This window comes from Pundamilia nyererei, unplaced genomic scaffold, assembly GCF_000239375.1.
Source record: "Pundamilia nyererei isolate P.nyererei 1_Seehausen unplaced genomic scaffold, PunNye1.0 scaffold00084, whole genome shotgun sequence".
NCBI lineage: Eukaryota > Metazoa > Chordata > Actinopteri > Cichliformes > Cichlidae > Pundamilia > Pundamilia nyererei.
This window is the reverse complement of record NW_005187485.1, coordinates 573,512-599,095: the sequence shown is the minus strand read 5'-3', so window position 1 is coordinate 599,095 and position 25,584 is coordinate 573,512. Positions and strand designations below refer to the sequence as shown.

The window sequence follows — 25,584 nt, the reverse complement described above, 5'->3', positions numbered from 1 at the left end:
GTTTTAATTCTCGGCTGCTCAGTGAAACCTGAGCAGTAAAACACAGAAAGCGCGGTCCGATCAGTTGTTCTCAGCCGCGCCACAGCCACGCATGGAATGAGGCTTATTGAGAAGGAGTCTATCTCCTGCCTGCAGTGGGGTTCAGTTACCTGCCATCCTAAAAGCTCAGCATTGTGCTGTGGCATACAGCAGGGGGTTGGTCATCCGTGTGCAGGGCTCAGGTATCCCTCTGTCACTTCTGCTGTTGCGTAAGAGGACTGAACATGATCCCCTGTCTCCCGATGAGAGGAGTTGGTCTTCATGGCTGAGACGGTGCTCCTTGCTTATTGCCACATGCAGACGCCTCCGTTTTTTGTTTTTCATTTTTACTGCTGTGTTTCTAGAGGAAGATGAAAGCCATACTGCAAAGTCTGCTGGCGCAATAAGATGACTTAAAAGGTTTTATTTTTTATATTGCTACACAGCGACAGAGCCAAATCGGTTTTTATGACAAACTGTGAGATGATCAAATGGATGATTTCAGATTTTGTAGTTGTTCAGCATCTTTGTAAACCTTGAAATAACTTTTCTTTTTATACACACTTGTGTTGCATGTGTTTTCATGATGCAGGTACAAAACTGTGGTCAAATGTCATGGAGATCCTTGATGAGAAGGATGGAGTGGATACAGAGCTGCTGGTGTTCGCAATGACGCTCATCAATAAGGTCAGTAAATACTATTTAGATACTATTTAACCAACTATTTCTGCATTACCTTGGAGTATAGCATTTACCTGCCTGTCTCTAGTGGTTTTCCTTCCCAATCTGCTACATTTAAAGCCCCCTTTATATATTGTATATAGATTGTTTTATCAGCACCTGAATAATGTAGAGATAACAAAGAAAGTCTTTTGAGGTGAGAGGTCATTTGTATTTGTGTGTTTGTGGGATTGCAAATGTTGCTTATATGAAATTGCAGTAACTGTGGTAATGAAGAATAAACTGCAGGAGTGTAAAATGATTTAAGTGTGGATACAGGGCTGCTGGTGTTCAGTGTTTATTATCCTTGTGGATATAGAAAAATGTGTTTACATACTACTAATATGTTTAGGTATACAGCCTGGCTACAGATCGTTTTTAAATATATTACTTGAATATATTATTTATTACTCAGATTAGCTTCAGTCCTGCAGGTGAATTATCAGTTTAGTTTTGTTATTGTTTCATTATCATGTGTTGGCCCTGGCAAGTATCGAGGGTGTACCCTTCCTGTTGCCCTGTGACAGCTTGAATGATTGGATAAGCAGCTAAGAAAATGGATGGATGGAAATTCGCATGTGTTTGCTTCTGTGCGTGTCTCAGACGTTGGCAGGCCTACCAGACCAGGACTCCTACTATGACATGGTGGATTGTCTGGAGGAGCAAGGCATCGAAGCCACGGCCCAGAGACACCTAAGCAGAAAAGGCACTGATCTCGACCTCGTGGAACAGTTCAACATCTATGAGGTCAGGAAGCCTTCAGTACAAACCTTTATCTCTGTACAAGCAAGCTCAGTGTGTCTAATAAGTCAAATAGCAGCCGGGAATGCGTCTGTGTAAAGATCCCTGTTATACTTTATTCACTCGCTGTCTCTTTGACCTAGATGACTCTCCGTCATGAGGACGGTGACGATGACACCCAGTTGCCCCCGAGTGGGCGAAAGGACCGCCGGCGGGCCAGTGTCGGCGGCACTAATGAGAGGCGAGGCCTGGAGAGAAGACGCAGCCGGAGACATTCGCTTCAGAATAGCAGAGGCCATGCTTCTGCCCCAGCATCACCCAGCACCAGTCACGCTCGTGCAAGTGGCTTCCTCCGCTTTGGTAGCCAGCATGAAGATATCAGTGAAAGGTAAAGTTTGCAAAAGAAGCAAAGGAGAGGAGAAGTGGAAGAGAATTAGGACACTAAAAGAAAGATTTAGTTTGGCGTTTATTAAGTAATGACCTAGAGCAGAGCACATGCACAGGCAGGTCGACCATGACCTCGTTATTAAATGTTTCATCCAGCTGGGTGATCTAAAGCCTGAAAGATAGCTGCAAGTAAAAAGGAATCACAAATGATTCCCATTGAGTTATTTTACAGGAAGGCTGCCCGACTACAAGTGTGTATTATATTTCATTTGTGGAGCTCTACCCTGTCCAGAGCTGAGGAAAAGAATTTCATTATATAGTAATTTAAAGAATGGCAAAGAGAAGACTGCTGCAGCAAAGTGACATTTAAATTAATTTTCTGTCACAGACATTCTCCTGCCGCTCGAGGAAAAAGGAAGCCTTTGCAAACACGAGATATGAGCTATCTGCTCTCACTCTGAAGTCAGGCTTCCTTCAGCGGGCGTGCACTGATCTTAAACTCCACCATGCCACATGTTTTATATATGACAGACCTTGGTGACTGCACAGACTGCATCTGGTGACTCCGGCAAGAAGCAAATTGCAGCCTTGTTTAAATGCTTAAAGGGATTATACCCGATAAAAGCACAGATCCTTTTGATGAACATTACTTTAACCTCTTTATTCTAGATCATGCTCCAGGAGGCAAACTGGAAATTATTTGTAGTCTTCTTTTTTGTCTTTCTCTCCCCAATCATTATTAACAAGCTTTTTACAAGAAGCATACCCCTTACCCCTGGTAGCACTCAGATCTTCAGGTTAACTTAAATTCAATTCAGCAGGTCATATGATACCATGCTAGCTAGCTTCTTCCAGTCCACCACAGGAAATTCAAGCCGCCTTTGAAGATCACAATTTTCCATATTGTTAATGAAATCCAGACAACTGAGAGAGATCCAAACAGCAAACCGGCCCAGACTCGTGTATGGCGACCCCCAAACTATCAGCTCAAACACACAACATATCCTACAGGCTTAACACTCCTTATTAAATCAAATACTCTTCTTCTCTTTTGTATTAGTGGTATTATTAAAGTTGTCCTTTAACTGTTTTATCATGTCATAAAACCAGGATTACTAAAATTCTACTAACCTTCTCAGGCATGTCTCTCTTCTGCACTAATAATTTTAATGCTTTCTTGAAAAGCATGTCTGTAGATTTTCATCTTTTCTGTGTGCTCTCCCTTTTATCTTCTGCTGTGTGGTTTCACGTTGTCTTTGTCCAATTTCTCTTCTCTCTCGCCTCCCCTGCATCCTCCCGTTCCTCCTTTCAACCCTCAACCCCTCCTCGCCCACCACAGGGAAGAGGAAGAGGAAGACGATGAGGCTGATAAGGAGGAGGGTGAGGAGGAGGAGGAGGAGGATGAGGCAGATGATGAAAGTCATCCAGTCTCTGATTCCTCTAGTCAGGGCACTCACAGGTATTTTAGGCCAACTACCGTGATACAGTTTCTCCATTTTTATTCACACAGTGCCTCCCTACTTTCTCTTCCATTTTGGATTATTTTCACTCTCTCTCGACTCCTACTCTCTTGTATTTTGTCATCCTAGTGCGGTTCCAGATGTAGCAGACACTCCTAACATGTGTTTGAACATAAAGTGTATGGCCAACATCCTCCCTAAAGCCAGTGACCCTGAAGGGCAGAGAGAGTATCTCAGCGTCAAGACCAGGGCATCTTCTCCTGTGTCCGTTCCACCTAAAAAGAGGACCTTTAGTCCTTGGTGTGTTCCTCACAGCCACCTGACTCTTTCTTCCAATTTGCTCTGAATAGAGCGTCAAGCTCTGCACACCCTCTGTATCAGTCCACCCCAGCCTCTCCACCCTTTTTCCATCCCTCTGTCCCCTGACTTAAACCAGAGGCAGGTGTCGTTTGCGGTTGAGAAAGCACTACTTTACATGCACACCTCTCAATGTGGAACCACTCCATCACCGTTGTCTGTGTATATCTCACTATACCTTTACCCAGCATTTCAATCATAAAAATACAAATAATTGTACAAAAATGAAATGCCATCACTGAAGACTTGCACTACACGATGAAGTTATTAAGCCCCGTCCTTTTCCATGATGTTGGAAAGCATTATTTTGCATTTAGTCCTCATCTGTCTTTCATTGTGGCTCTGTGCCACAGTTAATCCAAGACGAGGCGATAAATGATGTCAGAGCATTAATGAGTTTCAATTGTTACTGTGGGTTACAGTTACTGTGTAGTTCTGCTCATGTTTAAGCTGAAGTCTGTAGGTCTGTAGCAACAGAAACCACATTGCTCTGCATGTAGCAAATGGTGTTCACTGGACAATAAAAAATGAACACTAAATTATGGTAGATTTTGCTTTTTAAATTGCACGCTTAATCAGTGAGACAGAGGGAGATATTGTATCGTCCCTGTCTGCTCTGTCGTCTTGTAGTCTTGCAGCCCTCCTTCCTCAAACTGTCTTCTTTATGTGACTAACAGCTAGATATTTAATCTTTGGAGTCTTTCAAATCTGACTTGACTTTTCTCTCACTTACATCTTCAGTCTGACAGATAATGCATCTCCTTCATCTTGCCCTGCTAGAAAGCCCTGCTGGGCTGAAAGGTAAGACAAGGAGTCAACAGGCCAATGTTAAACAAGATATATAAGAGCTTTAGAGTTGAACAGTAGTATAAAACGTTTGGCACAACAGTGACTGGGTCTGCTTAAGTTACTGAAAATGTAATGATACCATTTTTACTGTTGTGCAAGTTAGTCAAAAATAATAATAATTACAGCTGAGCTGTTTTCACACACAGACATGGATGAGCAATAACTGATGGATGGATTTTCTCACAGTGATGCTGCTGAACTGCCTTAGTGGGACAGTCGCCGTAGTTTAAGTTATACAGTTATAAGTCATACAGTGCTTAAGAAATGTATTACACCACCACCCAGTGCAAGAGCACATAGCTATAGCTGCACGGAATTAAGAGTACTGGTAATTACCAAAATCATTTTTGATGTTCTTGTAATGGCTAGTCCACAAGTATGTGCAAGCTCTTTAATAAATATTAGATTTTTCTTGCTAAAATATATTTAATAATATCTCAAATTTATTGTTTTACAAAAAAAATCTGAAAAAACGTCATTTGTCAGGTTTTTTCATCTTTTTGTTTTTATTAAGAGGCCACATTGAAGTTATTTACTTAAATTGTTTTAGTGGTGATGATGTGCATCCACCTCTGTGTCTTCGTCTGTCTTCAGCACAATACATATTTTTTCCTTTTCTTTTGACAGAATCAGTGGCAATGGCACTCAACATCCTGGCGTCAAATCCATATCCCAGAACCAAACTCCTACATCACCCGTCCGTCGTTTTAATAGTTCAGCAACCTCCACACCAGAATCCAAACCTGACAGGTTAGCAACAGGGCTAATGCAAACGATTTTTAATGTTAACTATAACTCTGTCAAGCTTTTATTTTGAAGAAACTTCCAAATGCATAAATCAAAGTATATGTCATTCACTTAATTAGCAATAATTTAATCTTATTTGCTCTTTTTCTCTGATTCACAGACCTGCTATAGGGGGGCTGCTAACATTATCATACAGACAGCATCAGGAGTCTCTGGCTGCAGAGAGAGAGAGGCGACGCCAGGAAAGAGAGGAGCGACTGCAGAGGATTGAAAGAGAGGAGAGGAACCGCTTTAGGTTAGCCTCCCTTATGTGACTTCTTAGCATTTAAAAAAATGATGTATAGCTTCTGTACAGTGGAACCTATTAAAGACGGGTTAACAACAGGCCATCTTCACTCACTAAAGATGACCACGTATCTCTCCAGTGTGAGGATATGTGGTGAGGATAACCAGATAAACTAAATGGTCAAAATTATTGGGCCACACCTCCTAAACTTTGAAATCAGCTAATTTCACTCCATTGCCACTGGTGTTTAAAAGCAAGCACCTAACTATTCAGTCTATCTTTGCAAACATTTGTAAATTAATGGGTCGTTTTAAAGGTCATTCTTGTCAGAGAAGCTCAGGAGAATTTTCACTGAGCATGACATCCCAGTGGACTTAAGACCCAGCCACACCCTCAGATGAACACTGGTTCAAAACTCCCAAACACAAGCTAAGCAACACAGTGTATTGCTGTGCAGTGCGGTTAGCAATGCTCAGACGTCTACATTGGAGAAACCAAACTGCCACATCATAAATCGCACAACATACAAGAGCCACCTCAACAGGACAAATTTGGCTGTGGATCTGCATCTAAAACATAAAGGCCACTCTTTCGAGGATGCCAGTGTTCACGTTTTGAACTGACAAGAGTAAAAAAAGGCCATCTATGTCCACTCTGAACATCCAGCATTGAACAGAGGGGGTGGCAAGAGATCCCATGTAAGTCCAACGCTCTGCTGATCCAGTAACTGCACAGTTCCTCCTCTGACATCAGCATCAGCAGCTCCTGTAAGTTTAATGTGTACACAGCCCAGTACTTTTGTCCATACAGTGGTGTACACTGTAAAGAGAATAACGGCAGATGGAGCATCATACGGCGATCTCTTTGTACATATCAGATGTAAATAAAAATCTTATGTAGTATGAATGCAGGTTTAAACTGTCTTTTGCCCATGCTCTCCCTGCTCTCCATGATCCGTTTCTGTCTTTCTGTCTCAGTCGAGATTATGTTGAAAAGAGGGAAGAAGCAAGACAAGCCAGAGAAGAAAGGTGAGGTTACTTTGTTTCAGGGTTTCACATGCATGCACTGCTGCAGCTGTGAAGCTAGGTTAAAAACTAAAAAGCATTTTAATATCTGATCAGATATAAGATGTACAATTTGCCTCAGCCTTAAGCTGTTCCAACGTTTAACAGGAATAGTGTGTAGTTGTCTTTTGGCATGCATGTTTTTTGAAAATGCAACTTACACAATTTTGAGGGACATGTGAAGTGTTACCTCGTGCCAAAAATCTTATAGAGAACTTTGGCAACTTTATCAACATGGATATGATTTGTCATCATTTCAGTCATTGAGTAATGGGACTATGGCTCCATTTTCCGTAATTACCCTGGAATGAGACAACGTAAATGGCTTCTATTCATTGACATAACTTTTTGATCATTGTTATATGAGGTCATCATACCTCTAAAGTCTAAACTGTCATGTATATTTCAATAGTTAGAGTTGCTGGAGATTTATGCTTATATAGATGTCACTACCCCAAAAAACATCATCCTCATCACCATAACAAATTTACTGTGCATCCTGTATTTTATTTAGTTATCCATTACCGCTTTTCATGTAACTACAGCGCAGTGTCCACATAAAAGTAAAAGCAGCTGTTTGTCACTGCAGGTACAAGGCTGTGGAACGGGTAGCTGCGGAGGAGTTTGAGCGGGAGCGCCCCAAAGTGCCAACAAGAGGGCGAACGGAGATAACTCTGTGTTTGAGTCCAAACCCCGCCAGCCGCTCAGCATCCCGCTGTGCTACACCTTCATCCGTGATTTCACAGGAAGACACCTCCACCATCACACACCAGAGTTTGGGTACACCTTGTTTGTCAAACATGTATTCTTCATTAGGACTTGAGAGATATGTGCATGAATGAGTGAATGAATGCTTGATGACACAGCTGAAGGACACAATACTGGCTGTTTGTGCTCCTGTCTCCCTCACTTGGCCTGTCATTAAAACTTGATAAAAATAATTCTGTTTCCATCTGCTGTGATTTAATGGCTCCATAGTGTAGTGGTTAACACATTTGCCTTATACACAAATAATATAGGGTTCTAGTGTACTCCTTGTACCAGTTCCAAGCCTGTGTAAGAGGGAGGGTTGCATCCAGTACAAAAACCTGTGCCGAATAAATTGTGCTTATTCATCTGTTGTTGTGACCACTTAGTAAATAAGGGAAACCATCTATATTTACGTTACAATATAAAGCACCTTGAAGCAAGTGTTGTTGTGATTTGGCGCTATATAAATGATAAAGTCAGACAAAGCAACAAAAGGAGAAGCTGGGCTGAAGCTGCACTGCAATGTAGATGTGCAGAGGTGCTTACGCTCGGCCTTCAGCTCCTATGGATTGATATCAAAGGTTAACAGCTGATGGACTCTCAGTAATTTCAAGATACTTCAATGTAAGATTGTAATCAGAAATTTCTTGTTTTTTTCTTCAGTTTATCTTCGTAAAGCATGCTTCTTTGGTGACTTTAAACTGAAGATAAAGGCTGAAGCTGAAGGATTTTTCTCAGACTTTTCGTAAAGCATTGCAGTGTTTCAGCCAGTCGTATAAAGGGATTAGGTGATTGATTTATGTATTTCAGTCTGAGAATGTCAGTATCAGCACACTTAATGATATGCCGGGAAGCAATTTTAAATATATTTTTAGATTTTCCTTTAACTTTTTTTTTGTTCTTGAACACTATCAGAGTTATACGTTGGCACATAACTCTGTACAGAAACATTTAAAGTAACATTTTTCTTTAATATTGCCGTAATTTCTCTTCCAGGAACAGAACACATCCCACATGCTGAACCACAGACCAGAATAAAAAGCGCAGCACCAGAGTTACCAGTATTAGAACCTTCCCCTGCACCTCCCCCTGAACCAGACAAACAGCAAACTGAGGCGGTGTCGCAGGCAGAGACAGAGGATGTTGTTGCTGAAGAGAAGGTAGCGGTAGAGGTGGCTTCAATTGGACAGTCAGGCAAGAGTAAGGAAGAGACACGAGAGCAGGTGAAGCTTGAGGAGCGGAGACAGCGTATGGATGAGGCAGCAGAAGAAGAAGCAGATGTAACTGATAAGGTAAAGGAGGGAGAGCCGGATGTAGAAGCAGAAGCAGTAGAGTTGGAGGAGGAGTCTGAGAAGGAGCAGGTGACAGAAAGGGATGTAGATGACAGTGTGCTGTTGAGTGAAAAAGAGAGGCAGAATGAAGAGGTGAATGAAAAGGACAACTGCTCTGCATCCAGCATCTCCTCCACAAGTAGCACTCTGGAGAGAGAGGAGCGGGAGGTGAAACTCAACCGTGAAATCGAAGCAGGTAGAGTTAAAACATTTTGCAGATTTTATTTGCTTACTTTGATGATCAACTATTCATATTACCTTCTATTTGATCGAAATTGTTTCTATACCTTCAGGCCAATGGACTCAGTGCATTAAAGAGGCAGATGTGAATGACCACTGCAACAAAATTCTCAACGGGAAACGCTTCATGCTGGACATGCTCTATGCTCAGAAGACGGCCGCTGAGGATGATGGGAAAGTGGGAGAATCTGAAAAGGAGAAGTGTAAATGTGAGAAGGAGGAGGTGAATGACTCTGTGGCGAGTTTGGCTAGCAGGATCTCCACACTGGAGGCTCACAGACAGGCCAGAGAAGAAAATGTGAAAAAGATGGAGGTGGGAAATCTGGACAATCAGGGCAGCGTCCGGGCAGTGGCGGGGAAGTTTGGAAATTTGGTCAAAGGCCTGACATCTCCACCTGAAGCAGAGATGTCAAAAGAGCAGCAACAGGCTGAAAAATCATCGCCCGCTGCCTCGTCAACGTTAGCCCCAAAGAAAGAGTCGGACTATATCTGGGACCAGTTGATGGCCAAACCAAGAGAGCTGCGGATCAAAGATATGGACTTCACCGACCTGAAGGATGAGGATGACATGGACATTTTAGATATGGACAGCACGACAGGGTCAGGTGACCTAATACCACCTCTTCCTCCCCTGCCGTGCAATACCGCCCTGCCACCACCACCACCACTGTTTGGATGCCCCCCACCTCCTCCCATCCTTGGCAAAATGATGCCTCCACCTCCACCATTTATGGCCCCTATCCCTCCGCCATCCCCTCAGCTGAGCCGAGGGGATATTCCTCTCTTCCAGAAGAAGAAGAAGACCATCCGTCTCTTCTGGAATGAGGTTCGTCCTGTGGACTGGCAGTGTAAGAGTCATAAATTCTGTAAGGATTCTCTCTGGTCCAAACTGGAGCCAGTTACACTGGACACATCCAAGTTGGAGCAGCTGTTTGAGTCCAAATCCAAGGAGCTCTCTGTCACGAAGGTAATTGCTGTCTAGACTGCTATTAGAGCAGCTCTCCTCCCTAGCTGGTTATTTGAAAGGATCATTTTGTGATTTAGTTTGGTGCTAATTGTGCTTGTTGTCTCATATAAATCAGGAAGCACACGGTACAAGACGGACTTTAGATTAAGTCACCCCTACCTCTATGTTAAAGTAAACTATGGGACCAGAGCACATCAACACATTCTTAAATCTTCAGAGTTATTACAGGATCCACTGATTCAAAAATCTGTAGGTTCAGGGGCCAACCCTGCTCCGGAAACTAAAATATGTTCTAAAATAATGCCTTCAAGTGCAGAAAGCTGTGACATTTTAAGAAACATGTACTGTAACACATGAAACACTGCCATGTAGACCTCCAAGTCTTTTAAGCACAGACCACACAGGGAATCAGGAAAAAGAAAAAATAATTATAACTGAGGTTTTTCTACCAAGGTTGATGTGTTGGATACATTTTTGCACACTTCTTACACACTCGTAATATTCTGTATCTTGTAGAAAGCAGCTGTTGATGGCAAACGGCAAGAGATCATAGTCCTGGACTCAAAGCGCAGCAATGCTATAAACATCGGTTTGACTGTCTTACCTCCTCCCCGCACAATCAAGACTGCCATTCTCAACTTTGATGAGTACGCACTAAACAAAGAAGGCATCGAGGTAAGTCTTTTTAATAAGGTTCTGCCTTATGACGCACACCTATGGACTCTTCCTCTCTCTCCCACTCATCTTAACTCCCCAGCTTATCAGAATACAGAGATGCTAAGATATATTGTGATCATCAGCTTGATTTCGAGTTGTTTTCATGCAATTTTGAATTGAATCTTCTGTTTTATTTACTCTGATTTACAGTAAAAAAAACAAAACAAAACAAAAAAATCAATGTGTTTAAATGGTATTATACGCCTGTTTTCCCACCTTCTCCCTAACTTTTCTCTTCCTGCCACTAGAAAATACTCACAATGATCCCCACAGAGGAGGAGAAGCAAAAGATCCAGGAAGCTCAGCTGGTCAACCCTGCTATCCCCCTGGGCAGTGCTGAACAGTTCCTTCTCACCCTCTCCTCCATCACAGAGCTGTCTGCTCGCCTGCAGCTGTGGGCATTCAAGATGGACTACGAAATTATTGAGAAGGTCAGCATCAATCGTGCTTGTAGCAGTTGCAAAAGTGCATTATATCTCATTTTTGCTTCTAATTTCCTTATAATAAAATTAAATTTTGTGAATTAAAAAAGGATATATTAGGAAATATGCTTGCGATTAGTTAGTGAAATATGAGCAATTATCGCACGAAATCTGTAAATATGAAGCTACAGCCAGTTGGTGATTATCTTGGCTTAGCAACAGCTTTCCAGTAGACTTCAGTACAACTGTACTTCCTTTTGCACCCAGTGGTCTCCTCCTGCTGGCCACTAGAAAGAATGCAGGTTTGAGGCACTTTCAAACTATCTTCACTTTTGACGTCCAGAAACTTCATCCGCCTTTTATATACAGTGAATAGTTTAAACAAGATTTGTTTTTCCTATATGGGGTACATCTGTATGATGAGAGAAGAACAGACTTCACTGGAAAAAAAATAGGCATGCAGGGATGTGTCATGTGCTTCATGACTGTATTTTCCTGCTCTTTTAGGAAGTGGCAGAGCCTTTGCAGGACTTGAAGGAAGGAATGGATCAGCTGGAAAAAAATAAGACACTCAGATACATTTTGACCACGTTACTTGCCATTGGCAACTTTCTCAATGGCTCCAATGTAAGTAAACCTCCAAGTCGTTTGTAGCGTTTACTCGCTTTGTACATTTTCTGCAGTGCTCCTCACCCCCCACCTCCTCTGACAGCCTATTGATTTGGCAAGAGTTCTGCGTGCCTGACTGCACCAGATACTGTCCTTCTACAGTAAAAACACTTGTCAAGGCCTCTGCTAAACCTGGTCCTTTCTGTGTGTGTGTGTGTGTGTGTGTGTGTGTGTGTGTGTGTGTGTGTGTGTGTGTGTGTGTGTGTGTCAAAAAGAGAAAAGGGGAGGGAAGGTTTTGGGATTTCTGAGAATTTCTTTTTGTCTGGCCTTTTTATGTGTGAACCTGCATATGTGTCTCTGTTTTTTTTCCTTCATTTGTTTTGTTTTTGTCTCACTTTGTCATCTGTGTTTCTTTGCCCTTGCGTGTGCCTCGGTGTGTATGCAGCTGTGAGTAAGTGTATTTATGAATGAACCTCTGGGATATGCGAGCCAAACATGCAAAGGGGAAACATAAGTCATCAACATCAAAACAGGCAGTTACCGTAAATAATGGCCACGTTTATATTTTGCAGTAAGCCATTTAAAGCTGGCAGGAGAACAAGGGGAGATCCCGTTAGGATTAGGATTATGTCTTTCATTCTGGCTTTTTAGCTTCGCTGTGGTGAGCAGAATAATCAGTCAGCCCTGAAATAGAGTGTAGTTTCAGTCTAATGAATCTACGTATCTACTCTTAGCTCTTTTCAACTCCCTTTCTTTTCCCTGACTCTGCCAAAGAGGAAGTTCACTGCAGTTTTGGTCCTAGAGTAGCAGCATTTGATTTTAATTTTAGACCATTGTTTCCATCCCACACTCTGAGAGTGCTCCTGTGTTTGCATATATCTCTAGGCTAAAGGCTTTGAGCTGAACTATTTGGAGAAGGTCCCTGAGGTGAAGGATACAGTTCATAAGCAATCTCTGCTGCACCACGCCTGCTCCATCGTGGTTGAGAAGTTTCCAGACAGTACTGATCTCTACTCTGAGATTGGCGCTGTTACCCGCTTGACCAAGGTTCCGTTTAAAATTTCACTTTAACAACTAATCTAAAATAGTTTGTTGTTAGTAGACATAAATGCCAATGCCACATCACCTCAAGTCTGTCTTGGTTGTTAGGTGGACTTTGACCAGCTTCAAGACAATCTGGCCCAGATGGAGAGAAGGTGCAAAGCATCATGGGATCACCTGAAAGTCATTGCAAAACACGAGATGAAACCAGCGTTGAAACAAAAAATGTCCGACTTCCTCAAAGACTGTGCAGAGAGGATCATCATACTCAAGATTGTACATCGAAGAATTATCAACAGGTGCATTCACATGTAGATAATCCTTTACACATTAAAGCTTTCCTTACGCATTTTCCAGAATTTTTATATCTTAGAAATATAACTGTGGAATCAGATTTTGAATTCTCGTTAATGATAAAGCATGTATAATGATGCATTGTCGCTCTACTCTTCTCCAGGTTTCATGCTTTCCTGCTGTTCTTGGGCCATCCGGTGTATGCAGTACGTGACGTCAGCATACACCGCTTTAGCAAGATACTGAGCGAATTTGCTCTAGAATATCGCACGACAAGAGAGCGCGTGCTGCAGCAGAAACAGAAGAGGGCCAACCACCGAGAGAGGAACAAGACCAGGGGAAAAATGATAACAGATGTAAGTCGTCTTCAGCCGACCTACACGCACATTTTTCCATTTCATAAACCTCGTCTTTGTTTAGTTTGAGCTTTCTGATTTCTGAGAAACAATACGGCCCATCCCTAGACGCTGCTTATATCCTTAATCTGGTTAAAGCGCCAAATGCGGCATTTGTAAGGACATCGGTATAGCTCCTTGGTATTCACATGTATAGGTTTCTGTAACAACAATCAGTGAATTGTTTTTAGTGTATCCTATTCTGTAGCTGGAGCCAGCTAAGAAAAGCCAGAGCAAACACCTCACCGCATGATTAAAATCCCCCGGACTGTCAGAGCAGACTCAACAGCGGGCTCTGGCAAGAACACCCGCTCTTCAAAAGGTCCCTAATTCAATCACTGTGTGAGAATTCAAACTCTGGATTTCTGGATGGCCCACTCTTCAGCTCACACTCCTACAAAGAAATTCAGTCAAATATGCTCCTCTGGGCTGCACAGCTTGAATCTGCAGTGATGATTTTATGGTGTACGACAGGGGTGTGAAACATAAGGCCCGGGGCCCAGAATCAGCCCGGCAGACAATCCAATCTGACCCGTTGGACATATTTGTCAAATGTAAAGGATGGAATACGTTTTTAGACTTTTAACTGTATTTTTAGGACTTGTACAGCTTTTCCTACTGATAAACACCTCAGACCAAAGCCATTCATGCTGCAGTAAGAAAGTAATTGATAAAAAGTTGACAGGAAACCATGACAGGGAAGTCTATAGTAATTTTATCTACTATAGACATTTCTATTTTATTTCACAATGTGTCAGCAGTAGAATAAATAAGTAAAATAGGGCATTTTCTGTGAATTAGCAAATCGTTCCACTTAATACTGAGCTACCAGAATTGTCTGTAATTTTATATATTTATTCTGTACATTTTAAGCCCAAAGAGTCATCCTGACTCATTTCTTTCAATAACCACAACAGCATTTCTTCATCATGTTGAAAAACTGAGATATTAACACTGCATTTCTTTTTCTTGTATTGACATATCTCAGCAATTAAATGCACAGTTAAACTACTTTACACTGACAGAAAGGGTATTTCCACCAGTCTGGCTCACTTAAGATAAAAGGGGGCTTAATTATGGCCCAAGATGTAAAATGAGTTTGGCATTCCTGTTCTAGGAGATGAAAGTCTCACGAAAATGCAGGTATTAAAAAGAATGTGTTTAAATATTTAAGGACTTCTGGTATTTGCTTTCTTCCTAAAAATTAGGTGACAAGACTGCACCACTGTCTTATCTTAAAATATAAAAACTTATACTATTATTTTAAAGTCTGCAAAAATGTAATTTTTACTATTTTTTTTTCCATAGAGTGAAGATGACAATGATAGTGAGGTAATTGTGTTTGCAGACAAGTGCATGGGTGTTTGCATTTAACCCTGTTTTTTTAGACACGCTGTTGTAACTTTGGAAAACACCAAGTGTTGTAACATCAGGAAAAACAGAGTCGATTGTGACACTGACAGGCTGTGTGTGTAAGAGAGACCGAGCGTGGATGAGGAAACTCGATGGACAGAAAGAAGTGTCTGCATGATATGTTCTGTTGATTGAATCTAACTTCAACAACTCACAGATACTCAGGTGAAATATAAGGAAATTCTTGAACCCGGCATGTCAGCATTGTTTCAAGAACCAGTCTTGAGGGAGAAAAAAGATTGTATCTCAGAGTTGTGGGTGGAGTGTTTGAAATGCCTAACTGCTCCTGTTTTAGGTTAGAAAGCACTGTCACCTGTAAAGGTTTACCTGTGTGACGACTTTCATACGTAAAAGGTCTCAGAGCGTGGAGTTGAGTCACATTATACTGCTAACACAATCTCATGTGCCCGTCTGTTGCTGTAGAGTGGTAAATTTGGTGGAGCCCCTTCAGACAAACCGGAGAGTCAGCCTCAGAGTGTCCAGAGTGCCGAAGATGCAGCAGAACACGAGAACATGAAGGCCGTCCTAAAAAGTAGCCTGCAGGGTGGAGAGAGTGGATCATCCACAGTGCCGGGCCTTCGAACACGCACCAGAGCCAGTAGCACCAGAGGTTCTTCTCCTTTACGTGTTGTGCTTTTACACTTTTAAATATTTCCTTATTTTTACCACTGCCATCCAGAAAACTAGATTTGCATTATTCAAGTCAAACACAGTAACAGTTGTTTCATCTTTATTGAAGGAATTCTACCTAAAACCTAAGTTTAATTAGGACTATTTAGCAATGTAGCAGCAAATCTCTTCAATCTCTATGTTTATACACCACTTTGGTGCCTCTGCTCACCCCAACCAGTCAAGGCAGATGGCTTATTATTATTTTTCAGTTCATTTTTAATCAGTCATTTCAAGGCAGTAAGCAACAATTCAGTTATAGGGGGGAGAAGTTATAGCAGGGAATGGTCATCCATGAATCTTTAGTTAAGTTTTGGATTTTACAAATAAATGTTATTTACATAAGACCAATTCACAATAGTGAAGGGGCTTTATATTACATGGCACAGACTACAAAATTAAGGAGAGGAATACAAAATTATTTGGTGATCCTCAGTGACAAAGCATATGGAGGACGAAGACTTTTTTAACACAAATAAACTGGCAAAACCAGGCTGAGGGAGGGTTGTGGGAGGAATGTGAGTGTGACATAAAAGAGGAGCAGAACATCTTCCTGTTTTACGTTTACTTCAGCTGATCCAAAATGCCAGCTGAAGGCTTTTCAAGGGCCTATTATGACATCCTGTTTACAAGATGTTGCTAAATGTTGTAGCAACATTTACTGAAAGTAAGCATGCAAACTAAAAGTACTATCAAAAAACGATTTGCATTAGTACTACAGGCCAAGGTAATGCTACTGAGTTCAAATATCTGCTCAGACATGCTATTTCTGAGATTTACAGAGCCAGATGCCTCAAGTTTAGTTAATTGAATTCAGAAATAACTACAATTACAGGTTATCAAGTCTGTCGTTAAGCCTGCTTGTAGTTTAACTAAATGACTTAGCCCTTTAAAGAATATTATGAGATGCTATTACCTTGGTACCATCAGACGTTTCGCTTACCCATTTTAACTGTGTTGTTTTAGGTCGTGTTGCCCCATGGTGCTCTGCCAACGACGACCCAGTAAACTGCACAGATGACACAGCAGATGAGATCATGGAGAGGATTGTCAGGTCAGCCACTCAGGGGCCCAGCCAGCGGACGCAGCCGCGGGAGAGGAGACGATCCCGAGCCAATCGAAAATCATGTGAGTGGTGTCAAATATTGGGCGAGCTGCCTCATTTCTTTTCATACACAGAGCAGAAAGCTCCAATCAGCTCCATATGTAAACTCATATAATGCAAAAAAACAAAACATTTTTCCATGATAGGCGATTATGTTTCCACTCTGAATTTTCCTCTTGTGTGCACAGTGAGGAGGACACTGAGGAACGGTTTGACAACAGAGGAGGCAAACGCTCTTGGCTTGTCTAATGGTTCGGAGATGCAAGTGTGAGCTGGACCCCCACGGGACACCACGCTATCTGGAAGCCCTTTCACTGCCCCAAACCCCCCATAAGGACATAAAGACCCAACTCGTCAACCTACTCTGCTCCGGTTTGGCACTAAAATCCCCCTCCCCAACCCCAGCTTTGATGAGTTGATCTCATCTTTGTATGTCTGGACTTGACCAAGTGCTTCCTAACGAAAGAGAAGGGAGAACAGGATTTTATTCCTGAACTGATGGGCAGAGGGAGCAGAAACAGCGTGCTGCATTAAAACCACTAAGCTTTGCCCTTGTCGGTTAAACACAGTTTACACATGATTTGCTTTCATAAGGCTTCATCACAGTTATGCTTTCAATGTGATATTGCATACAAACACCTGCAGAAATGTTGTTTTTTTTTAAGGCCGAGGGAGTCAAAACAGTTGGCAGTTTAATCCCCGTGGCCTTCAGTGAATTGAGAGGGCTAGAAAATCAGTTCAAATAAATATGTTTGGGTTTAGTTTCAGCCCAGGAGCTTTCGTGACAAAAAAGACATTTCATCTATTGAATAGATGGCCTTGTGCAGAGGGTTATTTTGTTATATACTACTGTGGTAGTTTTGTGTTTCGTTTTGCTCAAGAAGGTGCTCAAATAAGGAACAATTGCACTGGATGTAAAAGTTGGGTCTCAAAGGAAAGTGAGATCCTTGACACTGATTAACCATTCAGACATCTGAATCTGAGAACATACTCAGCAGTTAACCAGCAATTCAGCAGTAGCACAGTTTTTAAATATTTAATCAAAGTCACATATCCAAGGCAAGCGTGCATTAGTTTACTAAATAAGAAGGAATTCATCAGAGAAACGGCGCAGATATTTTTAAAAGTTGATATGAAGAGAGAAAGGCGATTGCCAATAGCTCCGTTACAGGTTTGACTGGCAATCCCACTAGTTTCAGACTAATGCTAACGATGCAAACATTTATAGTTTGAACTGAAGTCGCATCGTCACCGTCGTGATCTATTCTCACCGATGAACAGCTGGAGTGAGGTGAAGTACAAGTGAGCAATCTTCACAGAGTTTATTTCGTTTTATTTTGTAGAGACTATGAGCTGCACATTTCAGAGTGCCTTTCAGAGACAGCTATTTATTAAGATGTTTTCAGGGACATATAATAACGAAAATGTTGCTACAGATGTGCGGTCTGTGGGGCAGGGAGGGAGCAGAGGTTAATATTGCAGTGTAGATCATTCTTGAGCTGTGATTTATTTTTAACCAGTGTTTTTAAACTTGTCATGGCAGAATTACTTTTTTTGGTTCCATGCTATGTCTTGGATCAAGTAGTTTATGAAGATAGCTTTAACATATTTATGACAACTTAAGGATTGGCTATGCACATTAGCTGTTATCCTGTTGCCTTATTGTAAGATTCATTTAGGTTCACTCCATTCATAGTGTAGGTAAAATTATAGAGAGAGAGATCAGGCCATTTTTGCCATTTTCAGGGCATGTGGAGTGTATTTTTTTAATTCTCAATGCAAACCATCAGGGGGCACATTTATAATTATTAGTTAGGAAGCACATAAATTTTTTTAATTTATAGACTTTTTAAAACATCAAAATCTGTACTGAACTGAATATTTTAGAGGTCCACGTGCTGTTAATCAATTTGAAATGGCCTTGACTGAATTCATAATGATCTCTATTCACTTTTAATTTTCACTGTGATGGAAACATAGCCATTGAGAAAATAATTTAGCGCATTGTGATAAATCTGCATAAAAAAAAAAGAAATCAAATGAGCACTCCATTTTTATTTTGTTTTGAATTGACTGGAACCTTTTCAGCACCTTAGATTCGATGTGTAGCATGCCACTTAGTAAAACTGCAGTTACAGGAGGAGCTGGGAGCTCAGTGCGTTTCCCGGGTTGTACTGACTTTTCAAGAGCAAAAACATGTTTGAAGCAATACAGGGGAATGTTGTAAACAGATGTACATGTCATAACTGTCTTTTTTTTTTTTTTGCTCCATGTGTAGAATAGTGTATTATAGACTAAAAGCAGTGTTATTCAAAATATAATTTAAGAAAACCAAGCCATGCATGGTTTTAAAAGAAAGTGACACTTCTGCTTAATCCAGGAGGTGGTTTCACTTTGGTTCTAAGAGCTGTAGGATTTTCACTTCAGACTGTAACATGAACACCCAGCGATCGGCTTTACCAGTTACTCCAGTAAAATCCAGATGGAAGCCTTTGATTTAATTGCACTTATATTTTTATCATTAGCCCATCACACACTGCTGCCTGTGCCATAACATCACTGTGGAACTTGGACTAAAGTGCTTTACTACCAAGGCTTCAATTGCATCTATACCCACAGCAAAAACTATGTAACAACTACAATAAAAAGGCAAAATGCAATTTTTTTTTTGTCATCAACTTCTTTCTGCCACCTTTTCTTCTATGAATACAGAAATAAGTCACGTTTAGACCAGACAAAGCATGTGAAAGAAAAACTTAAGCCTGTTTATTTTTAGTCCACACAACCCATGTTTCAAGTCACTTTTATGTTCAAGAGCATACAGATGTCAGTGACACGTTTACCATTACAGCTGGTGTTTACATACGGCCCACTCATCTGGACTTAAAATTCATGTCTGTTCACAGGTGGTATGGAGCTAAATGCGATTATTGTTTGCTTGCAATAAAATGCAGAGACATCACGATGATGAAGACAGCTATCTAAAAAGAGGATGGGTAGGAAAAACAAGCATTCAAAAAAGAAGAAGAAAAGAAAAAAGAAGCCGAAACTGTCTCAGCAAATCCAGTGCAACCCAAGACACGTTCTGCTTTATACTAGCTGAAAACAGAAAAAAGGGTAAATAAGAATTATAGAATTTGTATTTCCTGATCATAGTTCAAATTTATCAATATACACTGTCCCTGAACAATTACTTTTGCACAGTACCTTAGATTTGTGAAGATAAATTACAAAATGGAGTCTTCCCTTTCCACAGGACATAATTTTCTTTGTAAAACCCCTGAAAAACTGACAGGCTTACCTAGTTTAACATTTTGTATTGCTACATTTTAAACAAAGATTGACAAATGAATTTTTAGCTTTGCATATATTCATAGGTTTGTGGTTTGGTGTGCATCTGCGCCAATAATCATCTCTGAAATAGCACCAAAAGACAAACACTTGACCATTCAGAGGTCAGGCATTTGTTAAATGTATGGTTTAGAAACAGCACGTTGCAAATGTGCAGAAAAGTCTAATCATTAACCCCAACATAATTATTCTTTTAAATGGCAAAGTAAACAATACTCTGCATATATATGTATATGAGACACATAAACCTGACCCTGATGAGCAGTACGAGTCTGGCCTGACAGTTTCAACTGCTCACTTGTCTTCTGTCTCAGGGTCACTGCTGGATTTTATCATGTGCAATGGATACAAGTAAACTCAAAGCTGTCGTTTGGTACAATAATGCACTTTTAGATCTGAGTTGAGTGTAAATTTATAAAAAGGGTGCGTCGTTAACGCGTTAAGAAAAGAATCTGGTTGCCGTCCTCTCATGTATCCCATCATTTGGAGAAACAACAATCTTAAAATCTGAGGTGTCTAAAAAGTTTATACAAAAATGTATATCCAAATTATAGTTTATCCTGTGAGGGAAATATGTAAATGTTTATATTTTCAAAAGATACTTGTGTTTACCCATAGTTACACATGAAGTTAATTAAACATATAGCACCAGCTTGTAGATCATGCCAAGCCTTGGGTTTGGTCTAAAGCGCAAATCTGTGCCGCACTAAAAGAAGTGTAACGCAGACAGCAGTGAGACAAATCGACAAATCTTCAAAGAACTTAAAGTGCCACTCCAGTCCCACGCCCGCTGCCCAGGCTTCAGCTATCTAACCACAGTACACGCTTCTTATCTAAGACAACTGATGGGGAGCTTCAAGCATTTCCATTAGGAAAGTGTCAATAGGTGTGTCACCGATCAGCTTGAAGAAGAAAAGATGCTCCAAGCACTTCAAGCCAATAGATCGCAGTGCTGGCAGTCGAAGGAGGAGCTTAGCAAACCTGCAGGGAACAGAGAGGACATCATCTCACTTAACAAGATCAAAATGTACGAGACAGGACTACAACAAAGACTGTTACAGCAGAGGACCATTACCTTCCTTGCTGCTCTGGATATTTCTGTTTGCAGTAAGCTTCCAATGATGCATAGACCTTTTCTCTGAGGAGCTCCACCTCACCGGTGTTGGAGAGCCCTTTAGCATCTACATGAAAAATGCAGAAAATTAAAAAAGCCCAAAACATTTTTTGAAGAAATAGTTAAATGTTTCTAATTTCTTCCATGTTAAGTACCTGGGTTAAACAGGACAATGGCTCGAAGGCAGCCCAGCTCTATTTTATCCATTTGCATATCTCTCATCTTATTGACCAGCTCAGTGAGAACTCTGAGAAAGAATGCAAGGTTTCAAAGCATTAAACAAAAACACTGAGCCTACACTGTGTAAGACACTCGGAACAACAAGAGGAAATGTACCTATCAAATATGGCGCCGACCTCTGCGCTCTGCACACTTTCTCTGTATCAAAAACAAAAGTCAAATTAGACAATACGTTTTTATAACACAAATCATTGCAGTCAAGTGCAGCTTATATGTTTGTATCCTGGCAATTCTTTACTTCCATCAATGTACCTGTCAAAAATGGCTCCAACTCCTGCACTGTGTGCATTATCGCGCTGTAGCTCAGAGGCAAGAAGAACTCCATCCTTCAACGGAATGGAACGATGGGAGAACGAGGCGATAAGAAGCTCATTCCACCCTGAGAAATTAAGTCCATTTACACACAGATGTGTAAAAAGCAATAAGATTTTAATTCATCATGACATTTAAAACAAAGACTCATGTGTCTCAGAGTCCTTTCTCCCTTAAGTTGTAGGCAATAATACAAAGACAGTTTAGTGCAACTGCTGCCCAATCCCAGTCCTCGAGAGCTACTATCCTGCAGCTTTTAGATGCATCCCTACTCCAACACAGCTGAATCAAATGGTTTGATTACCTCTTCAGCATGCCATCATGTTTGGCAAAGGCCTGATAACAAGCCATTCATTTGATTCAGGTGTGTGGGAACAAGGATGCATCTAAAAGCTGCAGGACGGTAGCTCTCGAGGACTGGTATACACCATCCCCGCTGCTGTGAGATTTATGTCCTCAGGGTTCTGAACCACTTTCCGCATGGGGAAAAAAAAAAAGTTGTTATTGCCACTTTCCTTTCTGGGCAAAAAACCCTTCTGGGGAATCACCAGACACATAGACACTCCAGACAACTGGAGTTAGGAACAGTCACTACTTCAAAAATATTTTCTAAAACATTTCAGCAAAATTGGGCAGAAATGTGGTCATTCACTCACAGCCTTTTTAAGTTTCCTCTACATTTTGTTTTTACTAGACATTCTCGTACACTAATTCTTAGCACTGCTTAGTTTTATAGGGTATGCAATTTATTGCGATTTTGCAATTTTTTGCAAGGTATGCAATTTATAGAGTATTCAAATACACAAATATAATTAAACGGCTCCAAACAACAATAACTTAGATAGCAATGTAACTATATGTTAAGAATTACAATAACCAGCATAAAAGGACATATTTGGCCACTTCAGAAGAATACTGTAAGGTGCCTTTGATAAACTTATAACATCAAAGCTGATCAGATCACTTGTGTGTGCTTGTTCATACCTGCACGCAGAAGGATGACCTGATCATCAAGGGGCAGTTCAGAGAAATGAGGGATTCTCTTTGCCCACTCCACCAGGGCAAACAGCTGTTTGTCTGCAGTCTGACAGATGTTGCTAACAGCATCATGTGGCTGAAACAAAACAAAAAAAGACAATCAATGCTTCCAGTAATTTTAGTAAGCTTTCATCTTAATAAACATAGCTATCACTCGGTTTATAGTGCTGCCATGTAAATGCATTTACGTTCCAACCACTCACCGAGTTTCCTGCAGAGCCTCCGTCTGAGTGAAGCTCAGTCTTTTGCTCCACAGCCGTCTCTGCCTCCAAGATCTTCTCCACAGGCATCTCGTCATTCACTCCAACACTGAATTCCAGCTCGCCTTCCCGCTCTCGGTTCCTCTGTCGTTCCTCTTGTACCGCTGCATCACACAAAACACACAAACAGACCATCAATGATGCTTGTAAGAGTTAAAATGCAAAGTGTTCTGACTATGTGCAATCATTTTCTGATGCACTGAGAAAGTCTGCTATACAGACAAAACTTAGTAAGAGCAATATAGATGTATATGACTTTTAATGTAGTGAATTGTTATCAATTTTAACTGAGTGGTGGGACCCAAAATTCAATTGAATTTTACTTTATCTTATTTATATAGTACTAAATCAAAACAACAGTCGCATCAAGGCTCTTTATACTGTAGGGTAAAGACCCTACAGTATTACAAAGGAAACCCAAAGAATCAGTCGACCCCCTATGAGCAAGCCCTTGGTGACACTGGGAAGGAAAAACTCCTTTTTAAAAGGAAGTAATCCTTTGGCACAACCAGCTTCATGGAGGGGCAGCCACCTGCTGCGACTGGTTGGGGGTGAGCGGAGGCATCAAAGTGCGGGTTGAGGACAAAGAAAAGGGAGCAGAGGGAGAAAGCAAAGAAGCCACACCGTGGGAGGGAGCCACAGTTTAATAATTACTGCTGCTGGTTGAAACCTCTAAATGCAACAGTGATGTATAAACACACAAAGTGAAAAGAAGAAAGGTTCAGGGCCCAAATTCCCCAGCAGCCTAAGCCTACTGCAGCATAACTAAGAGAGGGTTCTAGCCCCAGCTATAAACTTGATCAAAAAGCAAAGTTTTAAATCTAATCTTAAAAGAATAGGCATTTGTCTCCCCAGTACAAACTGGGAGCTGGTTTTACAGTAGAGGGGCCTGATAGCTGAAGCTCTGTCTCCCATTTTACTTTCAGAAACCCCAGGGTGGGGCAGTATATGATGGGAAATGATCATTCAAAACTTTGTATATGAGAAGGATTTTAAATTCAATTCTGGATTCGACAAGAAGGCAATGAAGAAAATCTAATATGAGAGAAATATTTTTAGTCCCAGTTAGCACTCACACTGCTGTGTTTTGGAATTACTCGAGGCCTTTCTGGGAGTATTTAGTGTGAGATGAGGATAATGAATAACAATAGCCCAGCCTACATATAATAAATGCATGAACTAGATTTTCAGCATCAGTCTGAGACATGCTTAATTTTCTTTTAGTCACATTGCAAAAATTAAACAACGCGGTGCTACATATTTGTTTTTAGTGCATGCTGAAGAATATGACTCACAGTGTTCAAAGCTAAAGTAAAGGATCTGGTTAGACATGTTTTAAAGATGAAGACAAGTTCACTGGATCTAATTTACAGTGGAAATGAAACAATTATCTACTGTTGTGTATTAATGTGTACAACCAGATGTTCAATCAAGTTCAAACTATAAATAAATTAGGGTTTTCTGCTCAGAACCTTAGGGTCAAATCAGAACTCGACTCTATATAATATCTGTGTGGATGTTCACCAGTGGAAGCTCAGTAGATAGTGGTTTATGTAGCACAAGAATGAAGCTAAGCATAAACATACAAATACAAGCCTTTGAACCCAAAAACAAAAAAAATGTTTTGGACCAACTCAAAATAATCTTTCTCTATTTAAAGCAGTCAAGCAGCCGTGCAAGTTAATTTGAAGGTTTTCACACATGCTCTTCCTCCCGCCCCTTTTTTTCAGAATTTTCAAAACTGACTATGAATTGTTGTATTGGTATTATATTACTTAAAACTTAAGTAATTTTGAAGCAGTATAAGCAACACAAGCCAGGACTCTTCTTAAAATGCTGACACTGAGGGATAATCTGCCATTATCATTAGGCAATCAGACACTGAAAACTGCAGCTATACGAATCCGATCTGTGCCCTTAACAGCAACCAAAATTAGAACTCCTTGGATTACTGTTTATTAGACCACATACGTGCCACATACTACATTTGGCAGTCATCACTCTCCATCATTCCATCATTCTCAGGTCAAATTCACACACAAATGTCATGAACTTTGCATTTCTAACAATTTCTAATTCTCCATGTGACATTAAAATACAGTATCCTCAAGAATTCAATGTCATACTCATCCATCCTTCAACTTTTCCATCTTCTGTTATGTCCTTTACAAGTTTGATTGCTAGTGAAAGATGGAGAAAGATTTGAATTGGAGACAGGTTAGTTGCACCAGCCCCAACAAACCTGTCTGTCCTAATGTATGTTATCAATAGTCCACATTTACTTAAACTGTTTTATTTAGGCTTAACTCTGTATAATTAATAACTTCATGAAATTTTAATTCACAGCTAGTTTTTTTTTTTACCGCTAACATACAACATTTTGACTTATCACTGTGGGTACAGTTACATGTAAGACAAGTCAGAACAAAACGCGTTGCTAAACCGTCTGACTGCCAAACAAGCTCTCTACGGCAATATTCTAATACTTTGCATACCTTCCCTCTTCATTCCCATGGCCAGGCACTTCTGGTAGCGGCAGTACTGGCAGCGATTGCGCTGGCGTTTGTCAACCAGGCACTCTTTGTTATCTCTGCAGGTGTAACTCAGGTCTTTTCGCACAGTTCGTTTAAAGAAACCTTTGCAACCCTCACAGCTGTACACTCCATAGTGCTTGCCTGTAACATAAG

General features: G+C 40.8%; 2 protein-coding genes across 9 annotated transcripts in view; one reads left to right on the top strand and one right to left on the bottom strand.

Annotated features, from left to right (window-relative positions):
- The window catches only part of fhod3b (formin homology 2 domain containing 3b), a 92,145-nt gene extending 72,880 nt beyond the window's left edge, over positions 1–19,265 (top strand). The window contains exons 8-29 of one of the 5 annotated variants that reach the window (XM_005738427.1): positions 611–705; positions 1,342–1,485; positions 1,623–1,867; positions 3,206–3,325; positions 3,456–3,626; positions 4,425–4,484; positions 5,160–5,282; positions 5,440–5,574; positions 6,543–6,593; positions 7,219–7,409; positions 8,376–8,906; positions 9,004–9,917; positions 10,434–10,592; positions 10,883–11,065; positions 11,564–11,683; positions 12,551–12,712; positions 12,815–13,005; positions 13,164–13,356; positions 14,704–14,727; positions 15,232–15,418; positions 16,444–16,605; positions 16,771–19,265. In XM_005738427.1, coding sequence (XP_005738484.1) covers positions 611–705; positions 1,342–1,485; positions 1,623–1,867; positions 3,206–3,325; positions 3,456–3,626; positions 4,425–4,484; positions 5,160–5,282; positions 5,440–5,574; positions 6,543–6,593; positions 7,219–7,409; positions 8,376–8,906; positions 9,004–9,917; positions 10,434–10,592; positions 10,883–11,065; positions 11,564–11,683; positions 12,551–12,712; positions 12,815–13,005; positions 13,164–13,356; positions 14,704–14,727; positions 15,232–15,418; positions 16,444–16,605; positions 16,771–16,853 — 4,244 coding nt within the window. In that variant the 3' untranslated portion in view covers positions 16,854–19,265. The remainder of the gene's footprint in view (positions 1–610; positions 706–1,341; positions 1,486–1,622; positions 1,868–3,205; positions 3,326–3,455; positions 3,627–4,424; positions 4,485–5,159; positions 5,283–5,439; positions 5,575–6,542; positions 6,594–7,218; positions 7,410–8,375; positions 8,907–9,003; positions 9,918–10,433; positions 10,593–10,882; positions 11,066–11,563; positions 11,684–12,550; positions 12,713–12,814; positions 13,006–13,163; positions 13,357–14,703; positions 14,728–15,231; positions 15,419–16,443; positions 16,606–16,770) is intronic. The other 4 variants (XM_005738429.1, XM_005738428.1, XM_005738430.2 and 1 more) reach the window with 4 other exon arrangements.
- A 61-nt stretch (positions 19,266–19,326) lies between these two features.
- LOC102210745 (retinoic acid receptor RXR-beta-A-like) overlaps positions 19,327–25,584 on the bottom strand; it is a 10,481-nt gene continuing 4,223 nt past the window's right edge. For 3 of the 4 annotated variants that reach the window (XM_005738432.2, XM_005738433.2, XM_005738434.1), the window contains exons 4-12: positions 25,393–25,572; positions 25,024–25,077; positions 22,841–23,001; positions 22,584–22,713; positions 21,540–21,666; positions 21,384–21,425; positions 21,203–21,294; positions 21,009–21,114; positions 19,327–20,914 (exon numbers count right to left, since the gene is read on the bottom strand). In XM_005738432.2, the coding sequence (XP_005738489.1) occupies positions 20,767–20,914; positions 21,009–21,114; positions 21,203–21,294; positions 21,384–21,425; positions 21,540–21,666; positions 22,584–22,713; positions 22,841–23,001; positions 25,024–25,077; positions 25,393–25,572 (1,040 nt within the window). In that variant the 3' untranslated portion in view covers positions 19,327–20,766. The remainder of the gene's footprint in view (positions 20,915–21,008; positions 21,115–21,202; positions 21,295–21,383; positions 21,426–21,539; positions 21,667–22,583; positions 22,714–22,840; positions 23,002–25,023; positions 25,078–25,392; positions 25,573–25,584) is intronic. The other variant, XM_005738435.1, reaches the window with a different exon arrangement.